At 47.9% G+C, this 27,206-nt stretch overlaps 6 protein-coding genes across 6 annotated transcripts; all 6 read right to left on the bottom strand. All coding sequences in view use genetic code 11, as the record gives it.

Annotated features, from left to right (window-relative positions):
• Positions 1-1,294: 1,294 nt before the first annotated feature.
• Positions 1,295-16,489, bottom strand: EGR_07620 (Regulatory-associated protein of mTOR; the record flags this gene model as incomplete). The annotated part of the gene is made up of 24 exons (XM_024496869.1): positions 1,295-1,366; positions 2,442-2,591; positions 2,686-2,929; positions 3,018-3,314; positions 3,477-3,620; positions 4,121-4,835; positions 5,696-5,825; positions 6,111-6,195; positions 6,889-7,007; positions 8,137-8,264; positions 9,150-9,347; positions 9,664-9,907; positions 9,993-11,084; positions 11,283-11,507; positions 11,689-11,952; positions 12,463-12,835; positions 12,955-13,228; positions 13,715-14,036; positions 14,605-14,682; positions 15,520-15,582; positions 15,667-15,807; positions 15,872-16,057; positions 16,135-16,290; positions 16,331-16,489. 24 exons carry the CDS (start codon positions 16,487-16,489, stop codon positions 1,295-1,297), a joined length of 5,859 nt encoding a protein of 1,952 aa, XP_024348725.1.
• A 594-nt stretch (positions 16,490-17,083) lies between these two features.
• On the bottom strand, positions 17,084-18,229 carry EGR_07619 (hypothetical protein; the record flags this gene model as incomplete). Its single annotated transcript, XM_024496868.1, has 1 exon — positions 17,084-18,229. The coding sequence occupies one exon, from the start codon at positions 18,227-18,229 to the stop codon at positions 17,084-17,086; it is 1,146 nt and encodes a 381-aa protein (XP_024348724.1).
• Positions 18,230-18,586: 357 nt separating this feature from the next.
• On the bottom strand, positions 18,587-19,738 carry EGR_07618 (hypothetical protein; the record flags this gene model as incomplete). Its single annotated transcript, XM_024496867.1, has 1 exon — positions 18,587-19,738. One exon carries the CDS (start codon positions 19,736-19,738, stop codon positions 18,587-18,589), a length of 1,152 nt encoding a protein of 383 aa, XP_024348723.1.
• Positions 19,739-20,170: 432 nt separating this feature from the next.
• Positions 20,171-21,358, bottom strand: EGR_07617 (hypothetical protein; the record flags this gene model as incomplete). The annotated part of the gene is made up of 1 exon (XM_024496866.1): positions 20,171-21,358. The coding sequence occupies one exon, from the start codon at positions 21,356-21,358 to the stop codon at positions 20,171-20,173; it is 1,188 nt and encodes a 395-aa protein (XP_024348722.1).
• Positions 21,359-21,916: 558 nt separating this feature from the next.
• On the bottom strand, positions 21,917-25,159 carry EGR_07616 (hypothetical protein; the record flags this gene model as incomplete). The annotated part of the gene is made up of 1 exon (XM_024496865.1): positions 21,917-25,159. The coding sequence occupies one exon, from the start codon at positions 25,157-25,159 to the stop codon at positions 21,917-21,919; it is 3,243 nt and encodes a 1,080-aa protein (XP_024348721.1).
• Positions 25,160-25,512: 353 nt separating this feature from the next.
• EGR_07615 (hypothetical protein) lies at positions 25,513-26,826 on the bottom strand (the record flags this gene model as incomplete). Its single annotated transcript, XM_024496864.1, has 1 exon — positions 25,513-26,826. One exon carries the CDS (start codon positions 26,824-26,826, stop codon positions 25,513-25,515), a length of 1,314 nt encoding a protein of 437 aa, XP_024348720.1.
• Positions 26,827-27,206: the final 380 nt, after the last annotated feature.

The raw sequence follows: 27,206 nt of genomic DNA, 5'->3' as shown, positions 1-27,206 counted from the left end.
GATCCAAACAAATGCAAACGCAATCTAATTCGTTGTTCAGTAGGAATATAAGTTTTCTCTGCAAAAAATTCCGCACGTAAAAAGAAGCCGTAAAACGGATGAAAGGGGTCTTACTTATTTTGGGCTAAAGTTTATACCTACCGAGTTTCCAGCTAGTGTTGCGTATTTAGCACTAATCTCTACTGTTCTTGAATAAAAAAGCAAATGCATAGAATGCTTTAATGGACTGTCGTAAGACTACTAGAGCATACGGTAATGTGTAGGAACCAGTTCACTTACAATTACTTCCACTTATGCGATAAGTGTGAATGTGTTTTAGCTGACTTGTGTTTACATCAACCTGGTGATTAAAAGTTCACACCAGCCCTCATCTTGACTTACCACAGTGTTTCGAGTCCTTAGTAGAGTCGTGGTAAGTCATATGAATAGGAAGGAGGATTTATTATAAACATCTGAAAGGGTTGAGTTGCTGTAGACATGACAGAAGGCATATGCTGCTGTGTGGACGTTTAGCCTGCGCTTTGTGAGGTCTTAGTAGACGGACTTTTAGTTAAACAAAATATCAGGTTACAACATTGTTGTCATCTGCTTTTGAGTGCCATCGCTAAAGCATTCTCTAGTGGTCCTTCATCAGCCGTCAGAACGTAGTCCATGCTGTAAAGACCAGGCGAGGAAGTACTTGACTACAGTACCAATCCACCTGAACGATGTCATTGCATCTGGAGGTCCTTCTCAAACACAGACAAAACTAAGGAAAGGAGAATTTGCCGACGAGCGTGTCTTGTGCCCCGACCAACGTTCACTAAGAGCAAATGCCTGACAGATTACACTTGACGCAACCCCAGGCGAAAACCTACACCAGCTTGCTCCCTCCTCGCCAGCTTGTTCACGTTTCGGTACCACTCAGCCAGTGGAAGCATCGAATTCCTACCCAGTTGCCGCTCTCACTTGCAGACCGCGGGCATGGCAATGGAAATCGAGAAAAGGGGGGTCGAGGAAGACCATGGAAGAAAAGGAGAACAAGAAAATCATTTACTACTTTGCTCTTTATACACATCAAAAGGCGCGATGGAGGGGAGAATAATGGTGAGGGAAAAAACGGGCCCTAAGCAGGAGTGAGAGGCACACCTCATCCAAAAAATCGACTTGAGGAGGAGGAGAAGGGCAGGGGGTGAGATGGAGACACGAGGGGAGGGGAGTAGGGAAAAGGATTCTACTTTAATTTCTCTAGTCGAATTGTGGGGACGCAGCATGTCGTTGACGGGTGGTGAAAGACGATTTTCTGCCGCGAGACTCATGATGTTGATGGGAGTCGAAATTTGAGAAGGTGGATCGATGCGTCACTCATTCCCACAGCGATCAGCGGCTGTCAAAAGAGAAACAAGAATGAACGTCAAAACTCGCCTTCCAGTCCAGTCAACTCACCCTCACGGACCTTCTCCTACAAACCCACCATGCTCATCATCTGCTCCAGCAGCAGATGATGAGAGCACCTCCACTCGTAGGAGGCCTCGAAAAAAGCAAAGGCCATCCCGACTCCCCACCCTATTCACCCTCCGGTTCTTTGAGGAAGGAGAAAACAGTCTTCGACCGAAGAAAAAAAGGAAGAAATCAAGTCACATCTCGGAGGCAATTCGCCGTCGATTCTTCCATCCCCAGGTGGATATCATTCCCACCGCTTCTCCCCTCCGTTCCATCGAGAACCGAGTGAGTTACGCTTTGAGGGATGACCTAGTGCTATCGCAAGAAAGACATTTCGTTGTTGAGTCTTCTACCACTGAAAGAAGCTTTGACGAGCCGTAGACAATCCCCTCCATAGCACCGTTCCTTGTTCCAAACTAACTAAGCCCGTAGGAACCGACTTCCTTGAAGGTCATCCGAGTTCAGTTCCTACTTCGACATCTGGATGGTTAAAAAGCGTTTAGATAATCTCTTCTCTCCTCCATTCAGGACTGAGTTGGGTGTCGTCATTCCAGTTCTTCTTCGCGGAAGGAGGAAACAAATCGGTTCGGATTTTGGCGATTTCTACGCCATTGACGCTTGCATCTTTAGGCAAGATATTGGCTTCAATCAAAGAGGCAAAAATTGCGATTGAAGTGCTTCAGAAGAAGCTGCAATTGGGACTTCGAGAGCGATCATCCCTCCTTAACCTTTCCATCTTTGGAAGGCTTTGAATGGAGCCGAAGTGGTCTCCTTTCATCACCTCACCCCTCCAGATAGTTTCCATCTGAGAAGTCAATTCCAACTACCCCTCCATCTCCATCTGGGGTAGTCTTGGCACCTTAGGAGAACACAACCCCCTCCTCGGCCCTTACAGTTCCAATCCTTTCCTCGCCTCTTCCACCAGTAATTGAATTGCTTGGCCTTTTCAATCCCGATGAACTACATCATGCTGTACCGAAATTGAGAGAAAAAGTCAAGGGGAAAACACCTCCTCTCACCTCGTAGGGATGCATCGCAATAGCGGTGGGAAAGAGATTCTGAGCTGGTTGATAGGAGGCGATAACTCGGCCATCGTGGAGGCGAGCAACACTGAACTGACGCAGGCCACCGTACGCCACCATGTGCGAGCGAGTGCAGGGCAACGAGACCTGCAAAGGAAAGGAGGAAGGATGGCGTCTGTGAAATTTCCCATCTCTGACTTAAGATGTCCCAAAACACCTGCAGATAGCGAGGAAATCTCACCTGAAGACACGCAGCTCTGATACCGCAAATTGGAACAGCAGGAGGGTGGGGAGCATCGCCATCAGCCTTTCTCTCCGCAGGAGGCACAACTGATTGCCAGGTGGCGTTAGCTGCTGGCACCTCCAGTTGCCACGCGCCCAGGGCGCCCGAACTCGTCACGGCGTAGAACCGGCGGTCCGCCTGGTAGGGAGCAAATGCGAGATCCAACACACGGCCACCTCCACAGACAGTCTCGAAGACAACTCTGTAGGAGAATGACATTTTCGCAATTAACTGTGCTAGAACTCTCCGGTGCCTTCCGTGGCAACAAGTCGATGGGGAATGCTGCTCACGCTTTGCGGGAAGATAGTCGGGTGTCAAATATCTTCACCGCCGAGTCAGCAAACCCCGCAGCGAAGATGTGGTCGTTGTCATTTGCGGCACGAGCCAGCCTAGTGACTGGATAGTCGGAATGGGTCTCAAAGTCGGCGACGCAGGCCTCATGATCTGTATCGAAGGTGCGCACAACTCGAACGTCCCCGGAGACGTGAAGGAGATGATGGAGGGAGCAATCGCTCCAACTTGTTACCAGACCGACGCCGGCCGTCCGGCGGGAGCGGATCAGGGGCACCTGGTTCTCGAGGGCTACCCTGGAGCAGAAGAGAGCGCTAAACTTCCTACTTTCAGTTAGATGAAGAAAAGTGGGATAGAATTTTTGGATTTAGTAACCAGGATCCAGATGGAATCAACTTCAAGCGTCATTTACCAGACCATGAGCTAAAACGACATCCCAACCTCTCAAAAGATCTCACCAGGCAGTGAGGAGAAAAGGAGTGGCTCCGTGTTTCCCATCGTAGTCGCGCCACACTCGAATGCATCCATCTCTGGAGGCGGTGAGGAGGAGGCTTTTCTCCTCCAACGTATTTAACAGCTCCAATGATGTCACCTGCGCCAGACTAAAGGAACAAAAAAGGGACAAAAAGTTTCCACGTTAGGCGTTTCCTTCAAGAGGACGCACCTCCACTCCCCCGGTCTGCATAATGTTGGCCTGGAGGATAAAACCATCCCCATTTACTTCAGAACCGTGGAAGAAATGGGAAGTGGAATCGAATTAGGACATTAACTATCCACGCTATGAAAGATTTCGAGGCTTTATTCCACGTCCGAAGCTCGCGGCAGACAAAAAAATGGAAGGAAGTCCGTTGTCGAGGGCAGACAAATATGACCGCTTAGAACAAAGACAACGACATCTAAACTGAATTGCGACGTGGTTGTCAAGGTAACAAAGGAAATGAATAAATGGGGGAGTAGCTCCTTGTCGAATTCCCCACTTTGACGACAGAAGGCACTTAAAACTCTGATAAGTTAAACAGTCCCCTGAAAACGTTGAAGGGAAATGGCGCATAGGGGGTGTGAAATACTTTCAAACACCGGGAGAGGAATCGACGTCACTTACTCATACGCCTCCATCAGCGCCCGTTGCCGTTTAATAGCTTCCATCAGCGCATCAGACACCGTCAATTGTTCTGCTGTTGCATCTCCCTCGGTGAGAGTTAGACGCCGCACCCCTTCCAACCTATGCACACCCCATACACTCACCACATACTCCTCACCATCGGCCACGGCTTCAGCTGCCAGGAGATGTGGTTTGTAGGGATGAAAACAGGCTACTGCCGCTGTACCTGCGGAAGCAACTCCTACACCCGCCTGGAATATATGGAGCAGCTGTAGCTCCACATTCACTCCCTCCTCTTTCTCCGCTGCTTCGGTTGCCTCTGCGTCGGTCAAGCATCGCCTGAGATGAGGCGACACGGTGGTGGAGCAGAAGCGAACTGCATCCTCAGTAAGTCGATTGACATGCCGGCAGTTGCGACGCGTTGGGGAGAGTGGGGAGGCGGCGCGGGAGGCGCGATGCACGAGGTGGCGCATACAACGGCGAATCTCGTCGCGTTCCGAAATGGAGGGGGAGGGAGTGAAAAGCCTCTGGCCTGTAGCAATGGTGTGCCAGCGCTGACGACCGCCACACCGCTCAGCTGAGTGCTTCTTGAAGTTAAGCAGGTGATCAGAGAAGTCCTGGGCTTTGGGGTTGGTGGAGATGGAGGAGAGATCGGTGAGGTTTTGCGGACTCAGGGTTGGTGCGAGGACGGGTGGATCCATGGAATGCGGTAGGGCTGGAAGAATCGGAAATTCTATGCAATTACTTATGAAGTCCCTGACATTATTGTAGTGTTAGTAACATTGAAAATTTATGGAATTTTATTTTCGTAGTTGTCAGTTCAGCAATAAAACCTTTAAAGGCAGAATCATTCGAGAAAACCAATTCAACGAGGTCTTTTCGCCTCGATAAGATCACCAAATCTCGACCGTTAAGATTCGTAACCGGTTCTAAGACTGTCTTTCTACCATCCGAGCCAACAGCCGACACGCATTCCATTGAGTCCAATCCAATCCATCCACCGATAATCAAGATGGCAAGACGAACAATTGTGGTAGCAATGTGTGTCGTCATGGGACGGTCTGTGGTGGTAAGCGAAAGTTCCTTTCAACTGTGACGCCGAACCCGAAGAAGTGGACGTCCACCCTTGTCTATATTGAACCTCAAGCACAGTACGGAAGGTTGCGTTGAACTACGCCACGGTACGGTACGATGATGGCATGATCGGTCACTCAGCAGCAGCGCATTTATGCGGTGTCAACACAGTCGACCTAGTACCTGACAATGGTAGTCCAGTTTTACGAAGCAAAAGTCGAGTCGGCGCATGTGTTTTGCCACCACCGTGACTGCAATGCGATCATCAGCCACGAAGACGAAGTCTTATGAAAAGGGAACGCATGCTGAGTGCCGGGATAGGTTCCCACGCTCCCTCCCACATCATTGAGATGTGAAACAGGCTGTGCTAGCATGAGATGATTTAGTTGCGCTGGTGGATCTATCTGTGTCGGAGGTGCTTTCGAAGTAGTTGGCGAACGACAAAACAAAACAGTCATTGTATGACTCTAGGAGATCGATGGTGATTGCGGATTGACTCACTCTTGCCGAGGGGTTGTTGAATTTGCAGAGCATTAGGATACTTGTGAAGAAGGGGTTGGCTGAACCACTGCGAACACCACTGAAAGAATTCCGTCCGGACGTCCATCACGCCCGCCTTATCTGTTGATTCCTATCAATGAAAAGGACGAATTGACTATATTTTAAATTGAAATGTTAATTTAAAAAATGCAAATAGGACGGAGGAATGAATGCTCAGGGGTTCTGTTCCAACAGTACAAAGTTGATTCTGGATCAACCTTTAGAAGTGAGTGACTAAATGTGCTATTCAAGCTGTCTAGAAGACGAAATCGTTTCCACTCTGCCGACAAAAAGGACAGTTATCCAACCGCGGATAAATAGAAGCAACAAAGCAGTTGTCGATGACTAGAAGTGCTAGTCAGCCGAACAGACGTACGGCATTATCCGATCCAGTGTACTGCCTTCGTCGGGGAATTTGCTGTGCCGTCATGACTGTCGGCGGTGGTTGCTGCGGTGATGGGCTGTGAAATAAGGTGGGAGAAGAAGCATATAAACAATGCATAATAATTATTTGGACGAAGATGTAGGTCATCTCAGCCTCCTGCGATTCTACCTCCACGATGACGATGCGGACCTATTCGTAGGGTGCCTCAGCCCTTCTGCTTAATAAGACACTACCTCCAGACTGATAAGCTCAGTAGCGTCTTCGAGGTAGCAGAAGGTGTATATCTATCCAGAACATGGTATTGTCAAAATCATTGTTTGACAACTATGCCGCACCTCGTGTTCTACATCATGGCCGGTAACGAGGCAGGGTAACAGCTAAGCTTCTCCGAGGACTACACCAGTGGCAGTGCGGTAGGATATATCCCAATACACTCTATTTCCGTTACGAAGAATCCGGAGGCCTTCCTCAGTGCTTCGGAGGCTTGCGTCCCGAAAATAAGTTCTTTTGCTACCGAGAGGGGGCGTTTGCTGTTCACCTCCAAATCCGCAGGTTCACAACAAGGAAACCAATAAGAAATCCCCTAATAACGCATCTAGCGTCCTACAGGTCAGGCATCTACCCACGCAATGCAACTGCATTCACTGATCTGGCAACGGCAGACAACAGCGAGGGAAAAAAGAAAAGCGATTTACCACAAAATACAGCTGTCAAAAGGAAAATGATCCCCAAATGGTGAATGAGACGGCCAGCTAAGGCTAGCACTCACGCTGGTGTCTTCACTTGCACTTCAGCCAAGGTGCTGCTTCCATCAGCGGCGCCTGGGGTTGGTGGATCGCGCAGGAAGAGGCGTCCACCCACCACGGTAACCTCTCGATCTATGTCATGCTACACACAAAAAGGAGGAAGGATAACAATAAGCAGCCCTTGAAGTGAAGAGACACATTGGGGATTGATTGAACTCACTCGTCGGATTAACTAAAATGGAAGAAAAGAGAAGCCTATCACTATAGGCGAGGAGTAGAACGAGACGCATATATAAAGGCAGTTTGTGGCGTCAAGGGTAGCTTCAATTTCGCGGGCTCCTTAGTCAACGTGAGTCTCGTTCAGTATCGTGGTGGTACATTATCCTACTCGTGTCACCTCCGCTGACAGCCTGTCAGCCCATCTGTGGCCAATTAATAACCTTTCCATTTTGACGTGCCTCGATTACCCCCTCAGCGAAAAATTAGGATACCAAACACCCGTAATGAACAGGTATTGCATTCATGAAACCACATCCGCCGAGGAGAATCGGTCCGACTAGTGGAAAACAGTAAGCTAGACAAATAGGTGAGAAATCACGGCACACCTTAAGGTCAGAGTAAGGCTAGCACTGGTGGTAGTAGCAGGATGACCTATAGGTCACGTGACTCTAATATGAACACGCATTAGTGGACTGAAAAAAATGCAAGGCCTCAGAGGCTACTCAAATTAATCGTGAAAAGGATAACATTGGCATGTGATTAAGGGGGGTCAGAGCCAAACAAGAAGAACTAGGGAGCCATTTTGAAGAGCGCAAACTGCACCTGCTCATCGACAAAATCCTCTGGTGTATTTGTACCACGTCTGACCTCCGACACAGACAGACACGGATAGACCTGCTAGTGAGGCGCAAAAGGCTATTTGGTGGTATATGAAATAATGTGATAGCTCCTTTGATAGGCAGAATAAGCTAGGTGAATGTCCAGATGCATGCGGACCTGGACTCGGACCGAGCAAGATGTGGCTGCAGCACTAGTGCAAATGTGTGTCGGCTGTGTCCTCTCTCAGGGTAGCCAACCAGAACGCTCGAGACTAGAAAAGGGACGAGCGACAGCCGCACTTACGACTTGGCAGGATTTAATGTAACTTGATTCAACTGTTGACCATGGGGTGGTAGTGACGTGACGCCTGGCTGACTTGGACACACAGATGACCATCGCAAGCCAGAAAATTCCTCATGCAATGGAAAGGAGTGGTGATGGACTAGACTCACCTCCCGAACGATGTGGAAGAAGATCACTGTGGCCAGTTTCGCAACGGAGGGATGGGGATCGGCGGCAAGAATAAGAATCATGTCCCAAAGTTGGGCAAAAATGCCCCCGGGTACGTTGGGCTCAAAGTCTGCGCGAAAAAGAGGCGGTTTCAGTGTACTACCAGCCAGCCCACGGCATAGAAACCTACGGGAAACGCTACTCGTAGCAAGCTTCCCAGCGGTGATAGCTTAAACCTTATCACCCTCTCTCAACAAGACACAAGGTAGCCGAGAATTCCACCTTTATCGACAGGAGGGAACAACCGTACTCAGCGCTAGCCCCCTTTCATTTCTACCCCCGTTTTGCCATTCAACTGTCTATTTTACTTCCAATTTGATTGTCTAATGTCAAGGTGATACCCACAACTCGGGTGGATAGCAACACCAAGAGAATGCGGGAAATGTGGAGGAGGCAGTATCTCCCTCGTTCCCACCCATTGTAAAGAGCAAATATTCCCATGGGGATGGTGTGCAGCGGTGCGAGGGACTGGCTTTCCATTGAACTACCAATCCCATTGTCCGAAGAAATTTTCCCCGTACAAATTCTAGTTGTATCGAAAAGGCAGATTTCAACCACAGCTGATATCTAGCCTAAAGTATCCATCCATTCATCCATCGGCTTAGCCTTTCCGGCTTTGACAGTTGATGTCATCGTCAACGAATTGTTTCACCACTCACGTCCTTGACAAGGCGATCGTGAAGTTTTTCCACCATTGATATGCAATTCCCCTTCATCCAGAATGGAAAGTCTCCCTGAATGACAGCACTTCTGGACGGTACGGCCTGACACAACACCTCCTCCAAATAACGAATTTGACGGGAAGCTTCCGGGACTTCGAAAAAGAGTTTGACTCCGTCTGTAGAGCAAGCAGGCTCAATCCACACTCCGATGACAATAGCTACCTATCCCTTCTATATGGTTGTAAATAAAGCTACTTCTAGAATCGTACTTCTGCAAGCGGTAGCAAACCCACCTTCAAGGAAAGTTGGCACCGAATTGTAATCGGAGACATCCGAGGGAAGGACAACAGAGGCAGTTTCACTGACGGAGGTGCGCTGAAGATCCTTGTGGCTGCGACAACGCGAGGATCGACTGAATCGAGAGAGGCCTAGTTCCGCCATTCCACGAAGCAGAGCGGCAGCACTGGAGGGAGATCCGATGGGACTGCCGACTGTAAAGGAAATGAAGAGGCCAAGATAGGCCTCCGTTTTTTCAAGCGAAAGAGCATGGAAACGAAATGGATGATGCGTAGATGAAGGGTAAAAGTTCCTTCGAGAATCAAAACTTTAGGACTTTGTGTATCCAACAAGATGAAGGATATCAAGCATCAAGATGAAGGAGATTTAAGACTCGGACCCAGTTTTGGATTTCAAAGACGGGATCCGTAGCACTAAGGGAAAAGAATTGTATCCAGTCATTTGCTTTCAAGGAGTTGATTGAAGAAACTTAAAGGGCTTTCAACACAACACCAGAGAAACAAAACCCACCGGTCCGAGGGCGATCGGAATTGATGATGGCGGCAGCCGCTGTGGTGGCAACGGTGAGGTGGGACTCGGTGGGAGCGGTTCGAAGACTTCGAAGGATGTTGCGGTAGTAGAGATGAGCCTGTTCCACCATCTGCGGCTCGCACTGCAACACAAGGCTACGAAGGGCGACCACTACCTCACAGCGAACCAAGGGAGAGGGATCACGGGTTCGCTCGGCCAGGCGAATGCCCACTTGGTGACTGAGCTGCAGAATAGTTCGGGTACTCATCCATCCGTCTAATTCCACTCATCATTTTCTAGAAATCACGGAAAAGCACTTTTCGACTCACCATATCAGCTTCCTGGGAACTCTTCTTCCCCTCTTCAACCGACTGATCGATCAGTGTCCCCAACGCAAACACTGCCGCTGCTCTTACAACCGGATCTGCATCACAAAGCCTGGGGAAAATGGCTGTCTCCACCGCCCTTCCACCCTCCGCTCTCACCGCTAACCGCCGGGCTGGGTCACAATGCATCCACACACGCCCCAGTGCCAGTAGCAACCACACTTTCAGGTGATCAAAGTTGTGTCCATCTCGCATTTCCTCCGCATCCGCAACAGCGGAAACGCGAGTCAACTCTTCCGCTGCAATATGGATGAAGGAGACGGGTTTCGAGGAGTAGTAGACCTCCTGGAACAGCACATCAGGGGCGCCCGTCTCGCCTCGGACTAACATCTTCGCCAGCGCAAAAGCAGCCATAGTTCGTACAAGAGGCGACAGACTAGCATCGTCCTGTAGGCACGCCACAAAGTACCGATACCCTGACTCACGAATGCCCTCGTGTCGGTTAAAATCAATCTGTGCGGAGCTAATAATTTTGCCCCAAATGAAGACCAAATGAGGCTTCACCTCAAGCACATTGGAATGAAAGAGTCGGACGATATAGGGGAGGATGCCCACAGTGATGCAGTGCGACACCGCCCATGAGCCAAGGTCGAGGAACTCGGAAAGAAGTTGTAGGGCACGAATGCGATGAGTCTGAGAGAGGAGGACTTGGAGGAGGATGGGGAGTTGAATGGCGGACTGGCGTTGACAGTAGGCAGTGTGGTTGGAAGAGGCTTGATGCAGCCATGCTTGAAAAGCGGTCATTTGGGAGGTGAAGAAGGAAGCGGGACGGTAGTCGGGTGGTGATGAGTCATGCACGAGAGGCAGAGGGTTAGGGCCAATCACAGGGGCAACGCGAGGCTGGGCACAACGCGCGAGGAGGGAGGCGGCGGATATGGAAGGACGAGAGAGATTGGGTCTAGTGATGCCATCACTACCACCTACTGCTGCGTGGAGATGCGCTCGAAAGGAGCGTGTAGACGCAAGGCCCAGACGTGGAGGTTGGTGGGAGACCTCTGGAGGGGATTTCGTGGGTGAAGGCTGGTGAATTTGTTGCTGGGATGGAAGAAACAGTTTCAAGTCAATAGTTTGAAACAAGAGGAATTGGTGCGCTGAATGATCGACAAGTGCAAAAACTGATTTGATGAAAGAATAAACGGGCAAAGGAAAGGATTGGTAAATGGATGAGCCGATAGACGAACCGACGAAAGAATGAGCAGATGGATCCACGACGCCCACACATTCACAACTCACCAAATTAAGCTGCTTCAGTTGTTGTTGTTGCTGTTTCGGTGTCTGATGCTGAGGGCGTTGTCCATGTTCTGCAGTCTCTTGCGATCGAAGATGTTGTGTCGTACCTTCCATCTCACCGTAATCATCGTCCTCTTCCTCTTCTTCCTCCTCCTCGTCTTCTGTTACATCATCTTCATCGACGTCAATGTCGCTGGAAGAAAACTCCGTCTCTTCGGAATCAAAACCCTACCAACACCGAGAAAGTAGTCACCTTATTCCCGTTAAGTTGTTTTGATGGGTAGCACCCAAGGGTAATTGGAAGGAGCACTCCAAAGGCACCCAAAACTGAATGGGAGGCATAAGGCGAAACATCGCGCTCCCGCGCATCCGTGAAATGCGCTTCATTTTACTTGACAAATAAACTCACATGATGGTGATGCTGATGTCCCTCCTCGCCTTGCTCCTCCGAATTTCGAGTGCTTGGACTGCGGGGTAGGTGGGAGGGACAGGAATACGATTTTGCTGATGGAGCAACAGTGGTAGTGGCAGTAACGGTAACAGCTGTTGAGATTTCTGCCGAACGCTCCTCCTCGCTGATACGAGAGAGCTCACGCGTTTCCACAACGAATTTCGCGACTTTTCGAGGCGACAGCGAGGTAGAGCCTCTTCCGTGATGGCGAGATTTTGAGGTCTTGGAAGGAATAAAGGAAAAGGGTAACTGATTGTAAATAGAATGGGGATATAGCCTTCCGTCGCTTCGCTTTGGATCCATGCAAAGGTTCAGCACTGCTAGAGAAATTCACATAATTAGCGACTCCTCCATTTTCCTCCATAAAACTTCCCAAAGGACATAAATCAATTCATCGACACAGTAAACCTCATCTCATTCGATTTTAAGACAGATTACTGTCGATTCATGTAGGCATTCCTTCTCCTCCGACGCTTCAAAGCTCAATCAATTCATCTTTCCCTTTAACAGGGATCGGCAGACAGTCCGAGGGTGATGGACAACCAGACGGAACTCTTCTAGCAGTGTTACCAGTGGTTCAGTCACCACGGCAGCATGTCTGTATATGAGCTTGCCAATTTGAACTGCACGTCCAATGTAAAATTTCCTCTTCGAAAACAAATCCTTCCATCATTCTACCCCATTCCGCTTCAATAACCGTTAAAGTCTTTATAGGACAAAATGCAGACTCACAACTCCACTATTTGATTCATATCCCGGCGGTGGGGTAATCATAGGCCGTTTTTGTTCTCCATACCCTCTCTTTGCCTCCTCTTCCGCCAGTCTCGCTTTTTTCTGCTTTCCTTCCTCCACCTGTCTATCGATCTCATTCAATAGAGCAGTCAGACGTTGAGCCGACGCTGAAGTCAGTTCTAGCAGATCCCTGGGAATGTCTACCATTCCCCCAGCCGATGCCGACGAAGGCAGTAGGAGTGGGAGATTCGGCTGTGGCTTCTGTTGACGCTGCTGCAATAACACCAAATCCGCCTGCGGACTTGTTTGCATGACAGAGATTACTTGTGGAAGGTAGTGGAAAAGAAGGTCTAGAGAGTGATCCCAGGCGCTCCTGTAAGGCAGATAGGGGTAGAATGAGTTCTCTCAGACTTAAACTAATGAATGAAGGAAAGCCTATACAATCAGGTCGTCATGACACGAAGGATACGAGTTAATCATCGAGTCACGCACCATATGGGATGATCGTGGGTTGGGTTGAGACGGGGCCAGGAGCAGGGATGGCAGCCAAATGAGCGCATAAGACGTTGAGCGAGGAGGTAGTTGCGAAAAATGCTCGCAACTAAGAGGTCTTGACGGAAGAGCTTTTGGAAGAGATCCACGGGGAAGCTGCACCAAGCAATAGTATCAGTCACTGCAGTGAATATCCAGTTAATCTCCCCCAACAGGGACATTCGGTTGCCATGGCTGCCCGGAATGTGATCCAAGAGGGCTTCGTCAATATGACCTGAAGGGAGAACAAAAAGAGGAGAAGGAAAGATACTTTCTGCGAGCTTGATCTGCCGAAGACTCAGAAAAGAAAATGATGAGAGGAAAATTTGCCTTTTATTTAAACCTGGATACCTTAGGATTAATGGCAAAGGAACCCTTAAGCTCGAAGCAATCTCTATAGACGCTCTTCTTGAACGATTCGAAACCGCATTCCTTGGTGAAATGGCAGGATAGATAAAAAATAAATGGAGAAAGAGCAGTTGCCTTTGAAAAGGTTTCAGTTGAAACCGCCTAAGAAAAGCTGAGAGAAATGAAGAGAATGGATGGTAGAAGCTATTGACAAGATCCACTTTGGAGTACAAAGAAAGTTCCCACAAAGTTGCGTTACTACGAACCAAACGTATCAGTGCCAAACAGAAGGGGATAAGGTTTGTTCAGGCCGCCAAAGATAGAGGTACTAAGAGTCGATCGTCAAGTAACAGGGATGGAAAGGAGAACTGACCAGGAAACGACTTGTTATACTTCATCCAATGCCACCGCAACGCCGTGCGAATGGGAGTGGTCAGGCAGGCCGTAAAGAGATCCGCAGGCAGTTCAGCCAGTTGAGGTAGATCCTCGTTCTCCTCGCAGGCACACAACATGATCGTATTTTCCATGGTAGCCGGGGCAATAGCTGCTGCGGCGACAGCAGCGGCAGCCATCTGACCCATCCCACTGGCGTGGTTTGAATAGGCCTGAAAAAAGGCAACAGCGATGCTATCGACATTAAGATTCACTTCTGCATCTGCCTTCACCTTCACTGCCTGTAGGGCGCTGACACGTCCCTGGGGAGATGGAGTAACAGGCTTCGGAACACTGGCTATCTATCCATTAAGTAGTTCATTCACTCACTCATATATTCGCCTATTCTTCTGTACACCTATCTATTCGTTTATTTGAGCCGAAGACTGGCAGGTTACCTGCGGCGATCACACCAATTGCATTTCAGCCTAGTCATATTCCCAACATAACTTTGCACAGGCTTCTCCCATCCCTCTCACTTCTAATAAAGCCTTAAAGAAGGTTTGTATCGAGATTTGAACCAGGCGGTTACTATGAAAGTCGTCAGGGCAGAATGACATCAGCGGTTGACAGTTAAATCTGTGAAAAAATTGTAGACAGAACCATTTATGTTAGATTTCTCGATGGAGTTGTCCTGTTTATGAACTGCATTTGACCATTCGCTATGGACCAAAACCGACCATCCACCCACTCATTCATTCATTCAAACATCCCAGCATCACCCATTTCTACAAAAGGTGATCCCAAAAATAGCTCATTCATAAGTGTTGGACAGGTAAATAAACGAGATCACATTAGATACATCTAATTAGGGGGAACACTCATACTTACATGACTGAAAGCGTTGGCTTCTTGTTGAGCGCCATCTGCGGCAGCCATACCACCATTCGGATCAGGTGGATTGGTCATCTTGAAATGGACGATGAAGAATGTTACCAGAATGTCCATCACAGTCCGCATTTTATTTCATGTCTTGAGTGAGTTATTAGCGAATGTTTTTGTCAAAGGGGAAGAGAGGCAATCTCTCGTATGAGGAAAGATATGGGTACGTGGGGTACAGATTGTCATGTGTGCTCTAAGAATCTTCCCTGAGTATATGAGGGTGCTGAAAAGAGGTCGCGCTGACATGATGAAAGCAGGGTGCCCCAGGAGTCCAGCCAACTACAGTTGCAACTACCGGAAATAGAACAAATCCATTGAACTTATTAACGAAAGTAGAAGGACATCGATCGAAGGAATTGCAAGAGAACCTGATGCATGCATATAGAAGCGATGAGCATTGTCAGTTAAAATTGTGAATACAGGATATCGAAACAGCTTTTGCTTCTGATCATGGTAGACTAATTGAATGCTTCACTGAGTTGACGGAACGTTCCAAAAAGACAAAAACTTCCAGGAAAGCACCACCACGCATAACGAAGCGTGGGTGATTCATCCCGGTTAGAAAACAATAACTTGCCAACTTGTGGCCACTGAATTCCCAACAATTGCGTCCACTCACAGGGTGATGGGACGTCTTGACCGAGACGAAAGTACCGTTATTTATGCGGATTTTGCAACACGTAGTGCTGCTATCAGCAGCGAATGTTATACGCGCCCTCAGTGATAAAAACCGTCCCTCAAGCGATTCCCACCGATAAGGGTTATTACTTATTGAAACGAGAGCATCTGTAAAACTTGAGCGCGAATTACACCAAGGTGAGAGGGACGGTGTTCTCCCATATACCATTAACAGAGACTTCGTACCTTAGTGTTGTCTATGGGGATATAAGCATGATCACGGATCATGGCCAAAGTCCTGGAACCAAACTATGAACAGGGGGAAAATTGCACCAATCAAGAAGGCCGTCTAAAAGCAATCCGGTCAAAAGAAATCAGGAAACATGAACTCACTTCTGTTTGCCTGCGCTGACAAAAGTACTCATAGAGTTTGAGCACCCGACCGGCATTTTGACAGTCAATAACATAGACTGACGGTCCACCCAACCAACGCTGGAGATCGTGGAGTGACAGTGGGATGTACTTAGTAAAGGTCTAAAAAAGAAGTGAAGCCTAAGAACGCCGAAAAGGAAAATGAAATAAAGACCAACTCAAGTACCCGATTAAAAACCCAAATTTCACCATTTTCTGTGGGGCGAGGAACACCGTGTCCATTGTAGTGAAAGAGAATTCGATCCGCACGGGCATTTCGACGCATATTAACGCAAATCTTCTTCACTTCCTCCAAGTTGGGATCTAGGCACTGTCTGTAGCATCCTTTAGGCTGCCACCGCTCATATTGCGACTAAAAAAGAGTAAAGGGATAAAAGCCGTAAATGTTCCAAAAGAGCAGGAAAAGTGAATTCGTATGAAACAACGAACCTGAAGATTTTTACCGATCATATCGACGACGCGATAGCCAGCATCAGCTGGATCGACCCAAGCCTCGATGCGACTATAGGGCGGTATTTTTTGCACATCCGGAGGATCAATGTCCATGTTAAGACATACAACAAGAGCCACATTTATAGTTTTAATCTTAAATGGGTGTTTTTTTCTTTTATTCCGTACAAATTACCTTCTCCTTAGAATAGGATTCCTTATAAAGTTCAGGACCTTTCACCGGATTACTTAGTTGGGAAGCAACAAAAGCCTGGCTATGCTCAGAGGCATCGCAGAAGTCCTTGAATATATGCTGTCCACAGGGCTTCGTACCAGAATGATCGGTAGAGCCCATCTTCCTCGATCACGCTACGGAAGAACTAGCTGCACGGCAAATCACCCCTGCGGCTATTCTCACGAGCGGTTCAAGGTTGTTCGTTCGAATCAACGTTCTGGTAAATTCAAATGCCTCTAAATATGAAAAATTTTGTAATTACCAAGCTGAATATTTAAAGTTTTGTGCTAAAAGTAATTGTGCTGCAGTGCGCATTAATTCGTAACTCATTTTTCTGCCGTAGCTTGGTGCTCCTAAAGCAGAGCAAAATAAAAATTAGTTTAAGGTGAAGCAGTAGAGCTTCAAACCAAAAGTTTACGTTGAAGTTAGTGCATTTTCGTTTATCTTATAGCTTAACTATGGGTCGGAGAAATTGGGTAAAACTTAAAATCGACGCCAGTGTATTTTCCTTTTAAGACCATTAACTAGAATATTTCTTCCGCGTATTGTTAATAATTGCTTTTCTTTCTAAATTACTTTATTTTATCCTTTGATCAGAAAAACGAAACATAGTAGTGAGGTAGTGCTTCTTCCATAACCTTTTGAGTCGACAAGAATCGCTATTTACGGCTGCTTCAAAATCTATTTTACGCGATCTTTCGTATTCTGTGTCTATTAACATGTGTTATTCGGTGGAGGGTTTAGTATGTTTTCAACAACGTCGGGAAAGCGATTTTTGAACGCCTGGCAGACGCACTGGTCATTTTGGAAGTTACAGTTAGGACAGTCGTGAATGATGAAGCACTCCACGTCCGAATCGGGGTACCACGCCTCTGGTGTGTTCATCAGCAGCAAGTCAATCAAAAACGTACCCACAATTCTTGATGGCGTGATATTGCAAAGCGTCTCAGGTTGATAGCACTGTGAGTAAAAGTTGGGTGGTTCTTGAATCAAGTATTCGCCCAGGTTATTGCCCAACACTCTCAGTATGGGTTCCATAGACTCCACATTCATTTGCGTGTAATCAATAAGAAGGAATCTACTATCTTCTACTTCACTATGAAGAGCTGCAGACTTGTAGTATTGGCGGAGTAAATGCATTAGATTGAGTACGATGTATCGAAACACAAGTGCCATCTGCTGATTCTCCACCTCTCTCAGATCCCTAAACCAGAGATAATGGATGATGTTTGGAAGCCTATGCTTATAAGAATCATCTGTGGCCATCTCCTGCGCCATCTGTCGCAAGTGTTTTTCCTCTTCATCAGTTTCAGGCTGAGACTGTAGTGGTGCTCCAAATCCGTGGAGAGTGAAGTCCACATTACGCATAGCAATAGCTGTGTCAAGAGAGATCGGCTGCCGCAGATTTTGAACTCGTTGTATTATATCAACCACAACCTCAAAAACCATGTTTGCAGGAAGATTTTGGAGAGCACATTTGCACTGATCGTAGCAAGTGGCCTCCAACAAAATCTGGGTCAGTTTTCCCATATTCTGGGGTGGAATATTTTGCAGCATCGCTGGAAAATCCAACTTTCTCAGAAAGCTCCCCTTGTGTCCACAAGCCAACTGTTCCTCATGCTTCTCATGCAGTATGCGCATCGGAGCCGCAAGAGCCAAAGGTATGCGGTGCGGACCCTCATCGCACGGCGTTACCAGGTCGTATTGAAAGCGCATTTTTGCACCCTCCAAAAATGCATAATCAGGGATGGGGGTTCGGATGAGTTCCATTAAACAGGGCATGAGTTGCGGACCCCTCGGAGGGGGCAGACAGCCCAAGCCTCCCTCATTCTCCGCGTCTGTGCATCCCGCATCCGCCATGGTCGCTCCCCACGCAACAATCAATAATGATCCACAGACCCGGGGCTTTCAGACACCTTTCAATCGACCTCATGTGACCCTACGTCAGCTGGTCTTTTCTGGGGAGGATCTAGTAAAACTATTCCTTTTCCATTTTTCGCTTGTCCACAATGCTAGTGCCTAACTCCGCTGACAGAGGGAGGGGGGAGAGGGGAGGCCGGGGTGAAGGGGACCAAATACGTCCTCAAGCCAGACAACCCATGAGATTAAGAAGGCGGGAGTGGAATTAAAGCACAGTGGTTGGTCTTTCCTCAATCATTACACAAATCAGTAACATAATTGTGGTTAGTGCTGTCAGATCAGGTAAATTTGTCACCCTCATGGTGAGTCGCCAGCCGTCATGCTTTCAACCACATGAGGAAAGTGAGATTTAAAGGGCTGACAGATGCATTGCTCCACGTGGAAGTTGCAATCAGGTTGGTCATGAAGGATAAAATCTTGCACCTCGGCCGCGGGGAACCACACATCTGGTTGGTTCATTAGCAGTAGATTTATGAGAAATTTGCCACCGATAACCAATTCTGACAATTCACGCAATGGCGACTCTTGATAGACCTGCCGATGGAAGGCAGCAGGTGCACGAATTAAATACCTGCCCAGTTTATTGCCCAGGACTCGGAGTACCTCCTCTATGGCGCCAGCATGCATTTGTGCGTAATCAATGAGCAGGAATTGGCCCTCATCCACACCAGCAGTCGAAGCGCCAGCAGCTAAGCAGTATTGCCTCAGCATTTGCATGAGATTGAGTACAAGGAATCGAAAAACAAGTCCCACCTCCTTGTCCACCAGGTTTTCTAGGTCCTTGAACCAGAGGTAGTGGAGGATGTTTGGAGCTCGGCGCTTATAAAAGTCGTCCACGATGATATCTTGAGTCACTTGATTCACGTAGGCACTCTCCGAGTCGGCTGGAGGAAAGGCATCGTTCAATCCACCGTACTTATGATTGATAAAGTCCACGTTAAGCATTGCCATTGCTGTATCATTGGAGATGGGTACAAACAAGAACTGTACCGCTTGGATCACGTCGACCAGCACTTCAAAAACTACACGTGTGGAGACAGTCGCGAATCTTTCCTGACACTCCTCCAATGTATCGGCTTCTCGTAAAAACATGGTCAATTCCTCAATAATCTCCGGTGGATCCGTGTTCGGTAGGGTCGGAAAATCGAGCCTGGAAAGGAAGCTCCTTCTATAGTCCTGGTTCAGTTCTTCCGTGTGCTTTGCATGCAGAATGAGCATCGGTGCCGCAATGAGCAGCGGTATAAAGTAGTCGCCCGGATTAGCTTGAGTTAGTAGATCACCACTAAAGGCTACTCGTGGACGGCGAAAAAATTCGTCAGCAGAAATGACAGGTCGAATAATATCCATTAGACAAAAAATTGGTGGACCATTTCTATACGCTGGTGGAGACCGCCTATCCGGCATCGGTTCTGTAGATCCGTCAGAGTTGTCACCCTCCGTGCTTGCCATAATCGGTCCACACCTATCAATCAATAGTGGTGCAAGTGTCGGGGCTTTCGAACACCCTCCTTTTGACCTCATGTGATCCAGTGTCAGGTGATTTAAAGATGATAGAGGTGGTAGGGCGAGAGAGGGTTCCACCCATCTTTTTTACCTCCTGCAGCCTTAAAGGGAGTGGAGGGGACTTGGGGGGAGGGGGGGATGTGGCACAATTTAGTGACAGAATTGATAGGTAAGTGTTGGTGCTACGACACTCAGCCCATTCCAAGGCTACCCACGCTAGCAACTGTCAGTGTCACTTATCACAGCTCTACTTAAGGCTCTACCGATCTCCCATCCTAGGCCAATCACCACCATAGGTTTTATACTTCCTTGCTTTCCTTTTCTTTTTTTTTATTTTTTAAGTTCAATTTATCTTTCATGGCCTGGTGTTGTGCTGGATCATCCCTCAAGAGCACCAGGAAAGATTTGTAGAAAGCTCCAACAGAGGCATTGTGGATTTTGGAGGTTGCAATCGGGAACGCTGTGAAGGAGGAACTCAGGTACAGTGGCACCACAGTACCACGCCTCGGGGGTGTTCATCAGGATTGCATTGGTTAGAATGCGTTCAGCTAGAATTGGAGGCTGTCCATCGCCCGCCCCTTCAGCTTGATTTGGCCCTTTCCTCTGGAGGGAGGTGGGAGGCGCTTGGATTAAATATCGCCCAAATTTGAGACCCAGTACACGCAAGATTGTGCTCATCGACTCCACACGCATCCCAGCATAAGCGAAGAGGAGGGATCTATCGTCCCTTAATCCATCAGGCAAAGCTGAAGCCATACAGAAGTCTCGTAGCAACCGTGTTAGATTAACTAAGATGTATCGGAGGATAAGGTGGCAGTGTTGGTTCTCCGGTAGCTTTAAATCCTCGTAGAGCTCGTAAAGCAGGATATTGTAAAAGTAGAGTTTCATATGCGCCTCTTCAATCATAGCACTCTTCACCTGTTCCATGTACTCCTCCATTGTCTGTGTTGGCTGTGGAGGTGGATGCTGAGACCAGGATCCAGGCCTGAGGAAGTCTGCAATAGCCATGGAGGAGGAGGTTTTGTAGGTGACGTGCACTCGCAGATTTTCAGCGCGTTGAATCACATTGACCAGAACCTCAAATATCATTCGCGCAGTTAATGAACTGAACCGCTGTACGCACTCATCAAGGGAGGAGGCCTGAAACAATAATTGGACCAACTCTTTCATAACCTGCCATGGCAAAGCACCCGGTGGGATTGGATGATCCAAAGTGTTGATGAAGCTTGCTGAACGTCCATGAAGCAATTCTTCCCTATGCTTCTGATGCAGGAAAATCATTGGCACCGCAATGGCCAGGGGTATGGCGTAGTCGCCCTCATTTCCGGGAACTGATAGACTTCGATCGAAAAATATTTTTGAACCCCCAAACAGCATGGAATTGGGGATGGGAGTTGTAATAAAATGCATTAGCCAAAATGTCGGTGGATCACCAATCCATGGGGGTGGAGATTGCCTGCCTTCCATCGAATCTGCCGACCTTCCATCCTGTGTGACCTCTCCAGCTCCGGCTCCCTCTCCTGCGCCTGCTCGTGCCCCTGTCCGGGCTGGTGCCCTGGACGCCATACTCGGCCCACACGTGTCAATCAATAGTGTCTACTGGCCTCAGTCTATTCAACTCTAATCGACTTCACGTGACTCCATACCACCTGCTTTTGAGGGTCGACGAGTAAAAATTTTGATGATAGGCGGATACCAACCCACTAAACACAGTCAAATTGACAGTTGTCCTGATTGGTCATAACCATTTACAAGAGGTTAGTTACCAAACTCTCAACCACCGTCAAAGCACCTAGCACTTGTTCTGTTCCTCTATTTTAATACTCCGGTATACGACAACCGATTTGATGTAATCTGTTATCACAAATTGATAAATGGCACGTCACATATGCGTGACACTGTCAACTTACAACCAGACTGTTGCTACTGAAACTAAATAAGTAGAGAGTTCTATAGCTGCCAATGAAGAAATTGACAAGGAGGGGAAGGGGAAGAGAACCGAGAGCATAGCTTTAATGAACACTGTTAGCCTCTACACAATGCTTCACGCATTCATGGATGATAATTTGCATGCTTTGTGATGCAAAATGAAACTGCACTTTATACCTTTCCTCAAGGCTGTTCTCAAGTCGATGATACGCAATTCAAGGATCTGGATGCACGTCTTAGAGACCGTGGACGGTGCCCGACTACACCTGTATCGGTTTCAACGCTAGAGGTGTTGCAATTGAACGAGTTGCCAGAACCCAAATGTGGACCAAAGACCAAACATTGTTTGTTCCAAGCAGCCGGACCCACTGCTTGAGGAGGGTTGCCAATTTTTTGTTCTAGGTTTTGGTTGGCCCCAGGCAGTACATTACACTGAGCATAAGCTCCGGTGGGATTTGCAGGACCTGTAAAATGTGGGTATTGTCGTGAACCTTCATCCATTGCATATGGTTGACCTCCGGGTGGAACAAATTGACTACATGTATTTGAATCACGGGATGGAATCCAAGTTTCCATTATCGGTGGCCACTTTTGATTGTCAGGTCTCTGATAAGGTGGGCCATATTGGCCAATGTTGCCGGTCTGATTCCAAGTTCCACCTGAAGGTTGACACTCTAGATCATTTACTCCAACAGCATTATGGAAATCTCTGGAAGGAAGATACGACTGATCACTAATTCCTTTTAAATTCGGGCATCCTCCAGTGCTTTGATTACAGGATAATGGTGTCTCGTCTGGTTTCCATATAGTTTCCGGTGGTGGACACGACTGAACGCTAGGATCACGTGCGTTGTGGTTAAATCCGGTGGTCTGGTAAAGCCCTTTTATCACATTGCCACGTGGCCACATCTCTGTTGGCGGTGGACACGATTGAGCACTTGAATCACGTGCCTTCTGGCCAAACTCAGTAGGCTGAGTCGGCCCCCTTATTACATTGCCTCGTGGCCACATCTCTGTTGGGGGCAGACGCGACTGAGCACTAGGATCTCGTGTTTTCTGGCCACACTTACTGGGCTGGATAGGCTCTTTCATTACATTGTCGCGTGACCTCGCCTTTTCCGCTGGTGGACACGATTGAGCACTTTGATTACGCGCCTTCTGGCCATATCTAGTGGGTTGAAAAGACTGTGCAAGTGTCTCGCCTCGTCGACGACTACTTGCAGGAGGTCTACCTGGGTTCTGGAAAGCATTAGCCGATCGCCGCGCTTGATAAAGCATTGCATCTCGATGTATATCAGAATTGAAATATGGGCAAGTTGGTGCAACAGATTCCAATACACCTAAATCAAATGGTTCTGCTTGCTCCTGACAATCGGGTTGAGCAGAGGGAGGCACATTTGCAGACTGGGGATCACACGGCGGTGGGCAAGGTTGTTGCTGGTGCTCCGTTTGAGCAGAGTGACACACATTTGCATCCTGGGAAACACCCGACGATAGACAAGGTTGTTGCTGTTGTTGTTGATAGTTGGGTAGAGTAGAAAGAGTTGCATTTGCAGACTGGGCACCCCTTGGTGGTGGACAAGCTTGTTGTTGATAGTTGCCTCGAGTAAAGGGCGACACATTTGCAGACTGGGCCCCCCTGGACGGTATACAAGGCTGTTGCTGACGTTCCGCTTGAGGAGAGGGGCACACATTTGCAGGTTGGGGAGCAATGAATGGTGGGTAAGGTTGTTGCTGGTGGTCTGGTTGGGCGGGGGGAGACACATTTTCATCCTGAAAACCACCCGACGATTGGCAAGGTTGTCGCTCATTTTCGGAGTGAGTAGATGTAGGCACATCTGCATCTTTGGAGCAACTCGGCGGTGAGCAGGGCTGTTGCTCACATTCGGGATGAGCAGAGGGACACACATTTTCATCTTGGGCATCACTTTGCGGTGGGCAAGGTTGATCAGTGGCTAGATTTTGAGCCGCTAGCTCGTTGGAAGGCGGACACTCGAAAGCGTCGGTGCGGGCCTGTTCCACAACATTGGAAGGTTGAACAATGAGGTCGTGGAAAAAGATCGGCAATCCGTAACGTTGGTGAGGCCGATTACATGAAGTACTCTGACCAGCCTGAATAAGAGGACATGGACTTCTGAGGGATGGGAATTCTGGCGTTTTAACTCCGATTGTGTCTGGAAGACCTTCTAGAGCAGTACAGGTGGAGTAGTCAACAGCGTTTACATTCTGAAGACTTTGATAGGGTGGATAGGATTGATTCACAAAACCCCTTGGAGGTAAATAACCTTGCGTAGAAGCTCCAGTCGGCTTCATGGATAGAGTCGGGGCGGCACTGAATCCTGGTGTGCACTGTTGATGCACTGGAGGGCGTCCTTCAGACTGAGCTCGCATTTGATTCAGGAGATCTCTTGGGGGCAAGGAGCCTTGCCTATTAGCTGCAATTGGGTTTATAGGTAGAGATGAAGGCACCTGAAATCCTGGGACATATTGTGGACCTTTAGAAGATGGAGACAGCTTTGAGCAAGTTCCAGTTTGATTAACAGGACCTCTGCAAGATGAGCACCCCTGAGAACGCACTCCATATTGACTTCTTAAAGACGAAGAGCCTTGCGCGTTGATTAAGGCGGAAATTATGGGTAAAGTCGGATTCGCACGGAACGCAGGTGGGTATTGCGGTCCCTCAGATGAGTATGCTCCAAAACCAGGCTCACTTTGATTTGCAGGGCCTTTGGAAGGCGAAAATCCCTGAGAACGCCCTGCAGCTAGATACTGGGGACCCCTTGGAGGTGCAAAACCATAACTAAAACCTGTAGTTGGTTTCATGGGTAGAGCTGGAGAGGCACCGAATCCCGGTAGATACTGTTGTCTCATAGGAGAGCGTTCTTCAGAATGAGCTCTTATTTGATTTTTGGGTCCCCGCGAAGGTAAAGAGCCTTGAATATTATTCTCTGGTGAATCCATAGATGAAGTTGAAGAGGTGCAGAATCCCGGAGGAAAATGTGGACCTCTGAAGGATGAGGGCAATTCGGAACGAGCTCCAGTTTGACTAACCGGACCTCGGGAAGGTGAGCACCCCTGAGAACGCACTTCCGATAGATACTGTGGACCTCTTGGAGGCAAAGCCGCTTGCATGTTGGTCCCAGTGGAAATCATGGGCAAAGACGGATTAGAGTGGAACGCAGGTGGGCATTGTGATCCTCCGGAAGATGAGCTTCCTTCAATATTAGTTCTATATTGATTAGCATGACCTCTAGCGGGTGAGCATTCTTGCGAAGGAGTTGCACGCTGACCCCCGACAGTAGGAATGGGCGGTTTGCCAAACTGAGCAGCTCTTGACCTTTGAGACTTCGCATCTGGCGTAGGTGGACAGCTTTTCAAGTTTGGCTGTTGGACTTGATTGAGACACCCCACTGCGGGATACTTCCACACATCCACCATCTCCTTCACCGCTTCGATCAATAATGCGGCTCGTAGGGCCTTTGTCTCTCCTGTTGCCCTTTAAATCACATCACATGATCCGGTCAGATGTAGAGGTTCACCCCTATGCAGTTAGTAGTTTAAGGACCCTTTTAGGAACTGTGGAGTACTAACACAATTGCTTTTTGGCTATTCATGGTCCTTTATGAACTCTTTAAAAACCTAATTTAGAAGAGGATTGTAGGCTTTGCCACTGCAAAGGTTGCAACTACTGAAATAAAAAGTGGTTTATTAGTAGCATGCTTTATTTTTGCGTAAAAGCAGGCAGTACGAGTAGGACTCGAGCAAATGAACTAAGTGTGAGGGGTGGAGCTTTATACAATATGCGGACAGTAGTCCGGCTGCACAATTCTTTTATCCAGCAGACGACATACACATCGTTCGTCCTCCTCAGCGTTGTGGAAGATAACACTGCCCAGTTCGGAGCCTCGTGCGAAGACCATGGGGGAGTTAATGGTGAAGATGCTCTCGACGATCCTCTTTACCAACTGGAGTTGATACTGTCTCGCCTCGGGATCTATCAAATCAAGTGCAATATGGCGGATATGGACGTCGTGAATCCAGGAAAATGGTACTTCAAAAAGAGCCCTGCCTACGCGCTCGCCAATAGAACCCAACATGGGTTTGAAAATTTCGGGAAACTTTAGAATTGTATGTAGACTATAAAGTGGACCGCGGGGAATGGGAGGCTCGAAGCCCATCCCCTCTATGTACTCTCGGAAGGCCTGCAGAAGGATAAGAAAAATGAAGCGCACAATATCACGATTCTCTTGGCGCACAATGTGGTAGAGATCAAAGTAGATCATGGCGTAGAGATTGTTGATAACGCTAAGAAATACTTCGGTTCTTTCTGGATGGAGAAGATCCTCCATCGCCATTGTTCTGCCATCATCGCAATCCTCAACCACGTCAGAGGCAACTCGGCGCGTTTCCAGAAAGGGTGTGTTGGTGCAATACAAGTTAGTTTGTTCAGCTTGTCGGGCGAGTAGGTGAGAGATGGGAAAGAGCTTGGGTTCAATTAAATTGAGAATGCGTGTGAAAACGTGAAAGGCGTAAAGTGAGTCAGTTTCTTTAAAGAGGAAGTTACTTTCGGAGTAAAGCCGACAGGTCTGAACGAGCCAGCCCATAATTTTATTATCAAGATATACATACTTCTGCTCATCTACAAGCTCCTCCATTCGGCCAAAGAATGGCGTTGTGCTTCGAGATCTCATCTCACAGCGTACAGCCTCAAGCATACCGAAGAGGGGTCCTGCTATGCACAAAGGAATGTCTACACCTGACTCAGCGTCTGGAGTGAGGGTGTCAAAATCCACCCTTATCATTGGCAATCCAAGTAAAGCATCACCGTCGAGCGAAGTGACCTCTGGCTGCCTGTTTCTTAAACGAAACGATTCTAGATCCACTTCCGGATCCTCCTCTGGCGGACACGGTTGTTCGATTACCTCCTCCTGCTGCTGCTGTTGCAGTAATTCTGTCAGCTCCTCATCGTCATCATCTCCATCACCTTCGAAACCAGCAATGTCAGCATTATCAGCCTGGTCTTCTCCTTCTGTTGCTGCAAATGCGGGATTTTGGCGATCGTCCGCCTCCGCGTTCTGACCCGCGTTCAAGTCGTTGCACTCCATCCTCACGTGACGCTGTGAGGTCGATATCAGACAGTCTCGGACGTAGAATCACGCCTTTTGAAATCGGTCACAAAAAACTTTACTTGTTGTTGATGAGTGAACCGCAGAGTTAGGCGTTTGTACGTGCTTATAAAAGTATCACTAACAGAAGGCGCCAAAAGTACCAATCAATTTGATTAACCTTAATCAAATTACTTCCCTACATAAATTACTCTGTTTCATAAACCAAGAGACATTTAACTACAAAGTGGTGAAAAACGGAATGCAAAAATCGTCCTCTGTTTACCGAAACAAAAGCAATCAAATTATTAACAAGCCAAACAGAATTGAAGAACTTTCCAAAATCAAAAAATAGTTTTAAGTCACTTAAGAATTGTGTG

This window comes from Echinococcus granulosus (genome assembly GCF_000524195.1).
Source record: "Echinococcus granulosus chromosome Unknown EG_S00082, whole genome shotgun sequence".
In the NCBI taxonomy this organism is placed as follows: domain Eukaryota; kingdom Metazoa; phylum Platyhelminthes; class Cestoda; order Cyclophyllidea; family Taeniidae; genus Echinococcus; species Echinococcus granulosus.
Note: the sequence above shows the minus strand (reverse complement) of the source record. Positions and strands in the feature narration are given on the sequence as shown.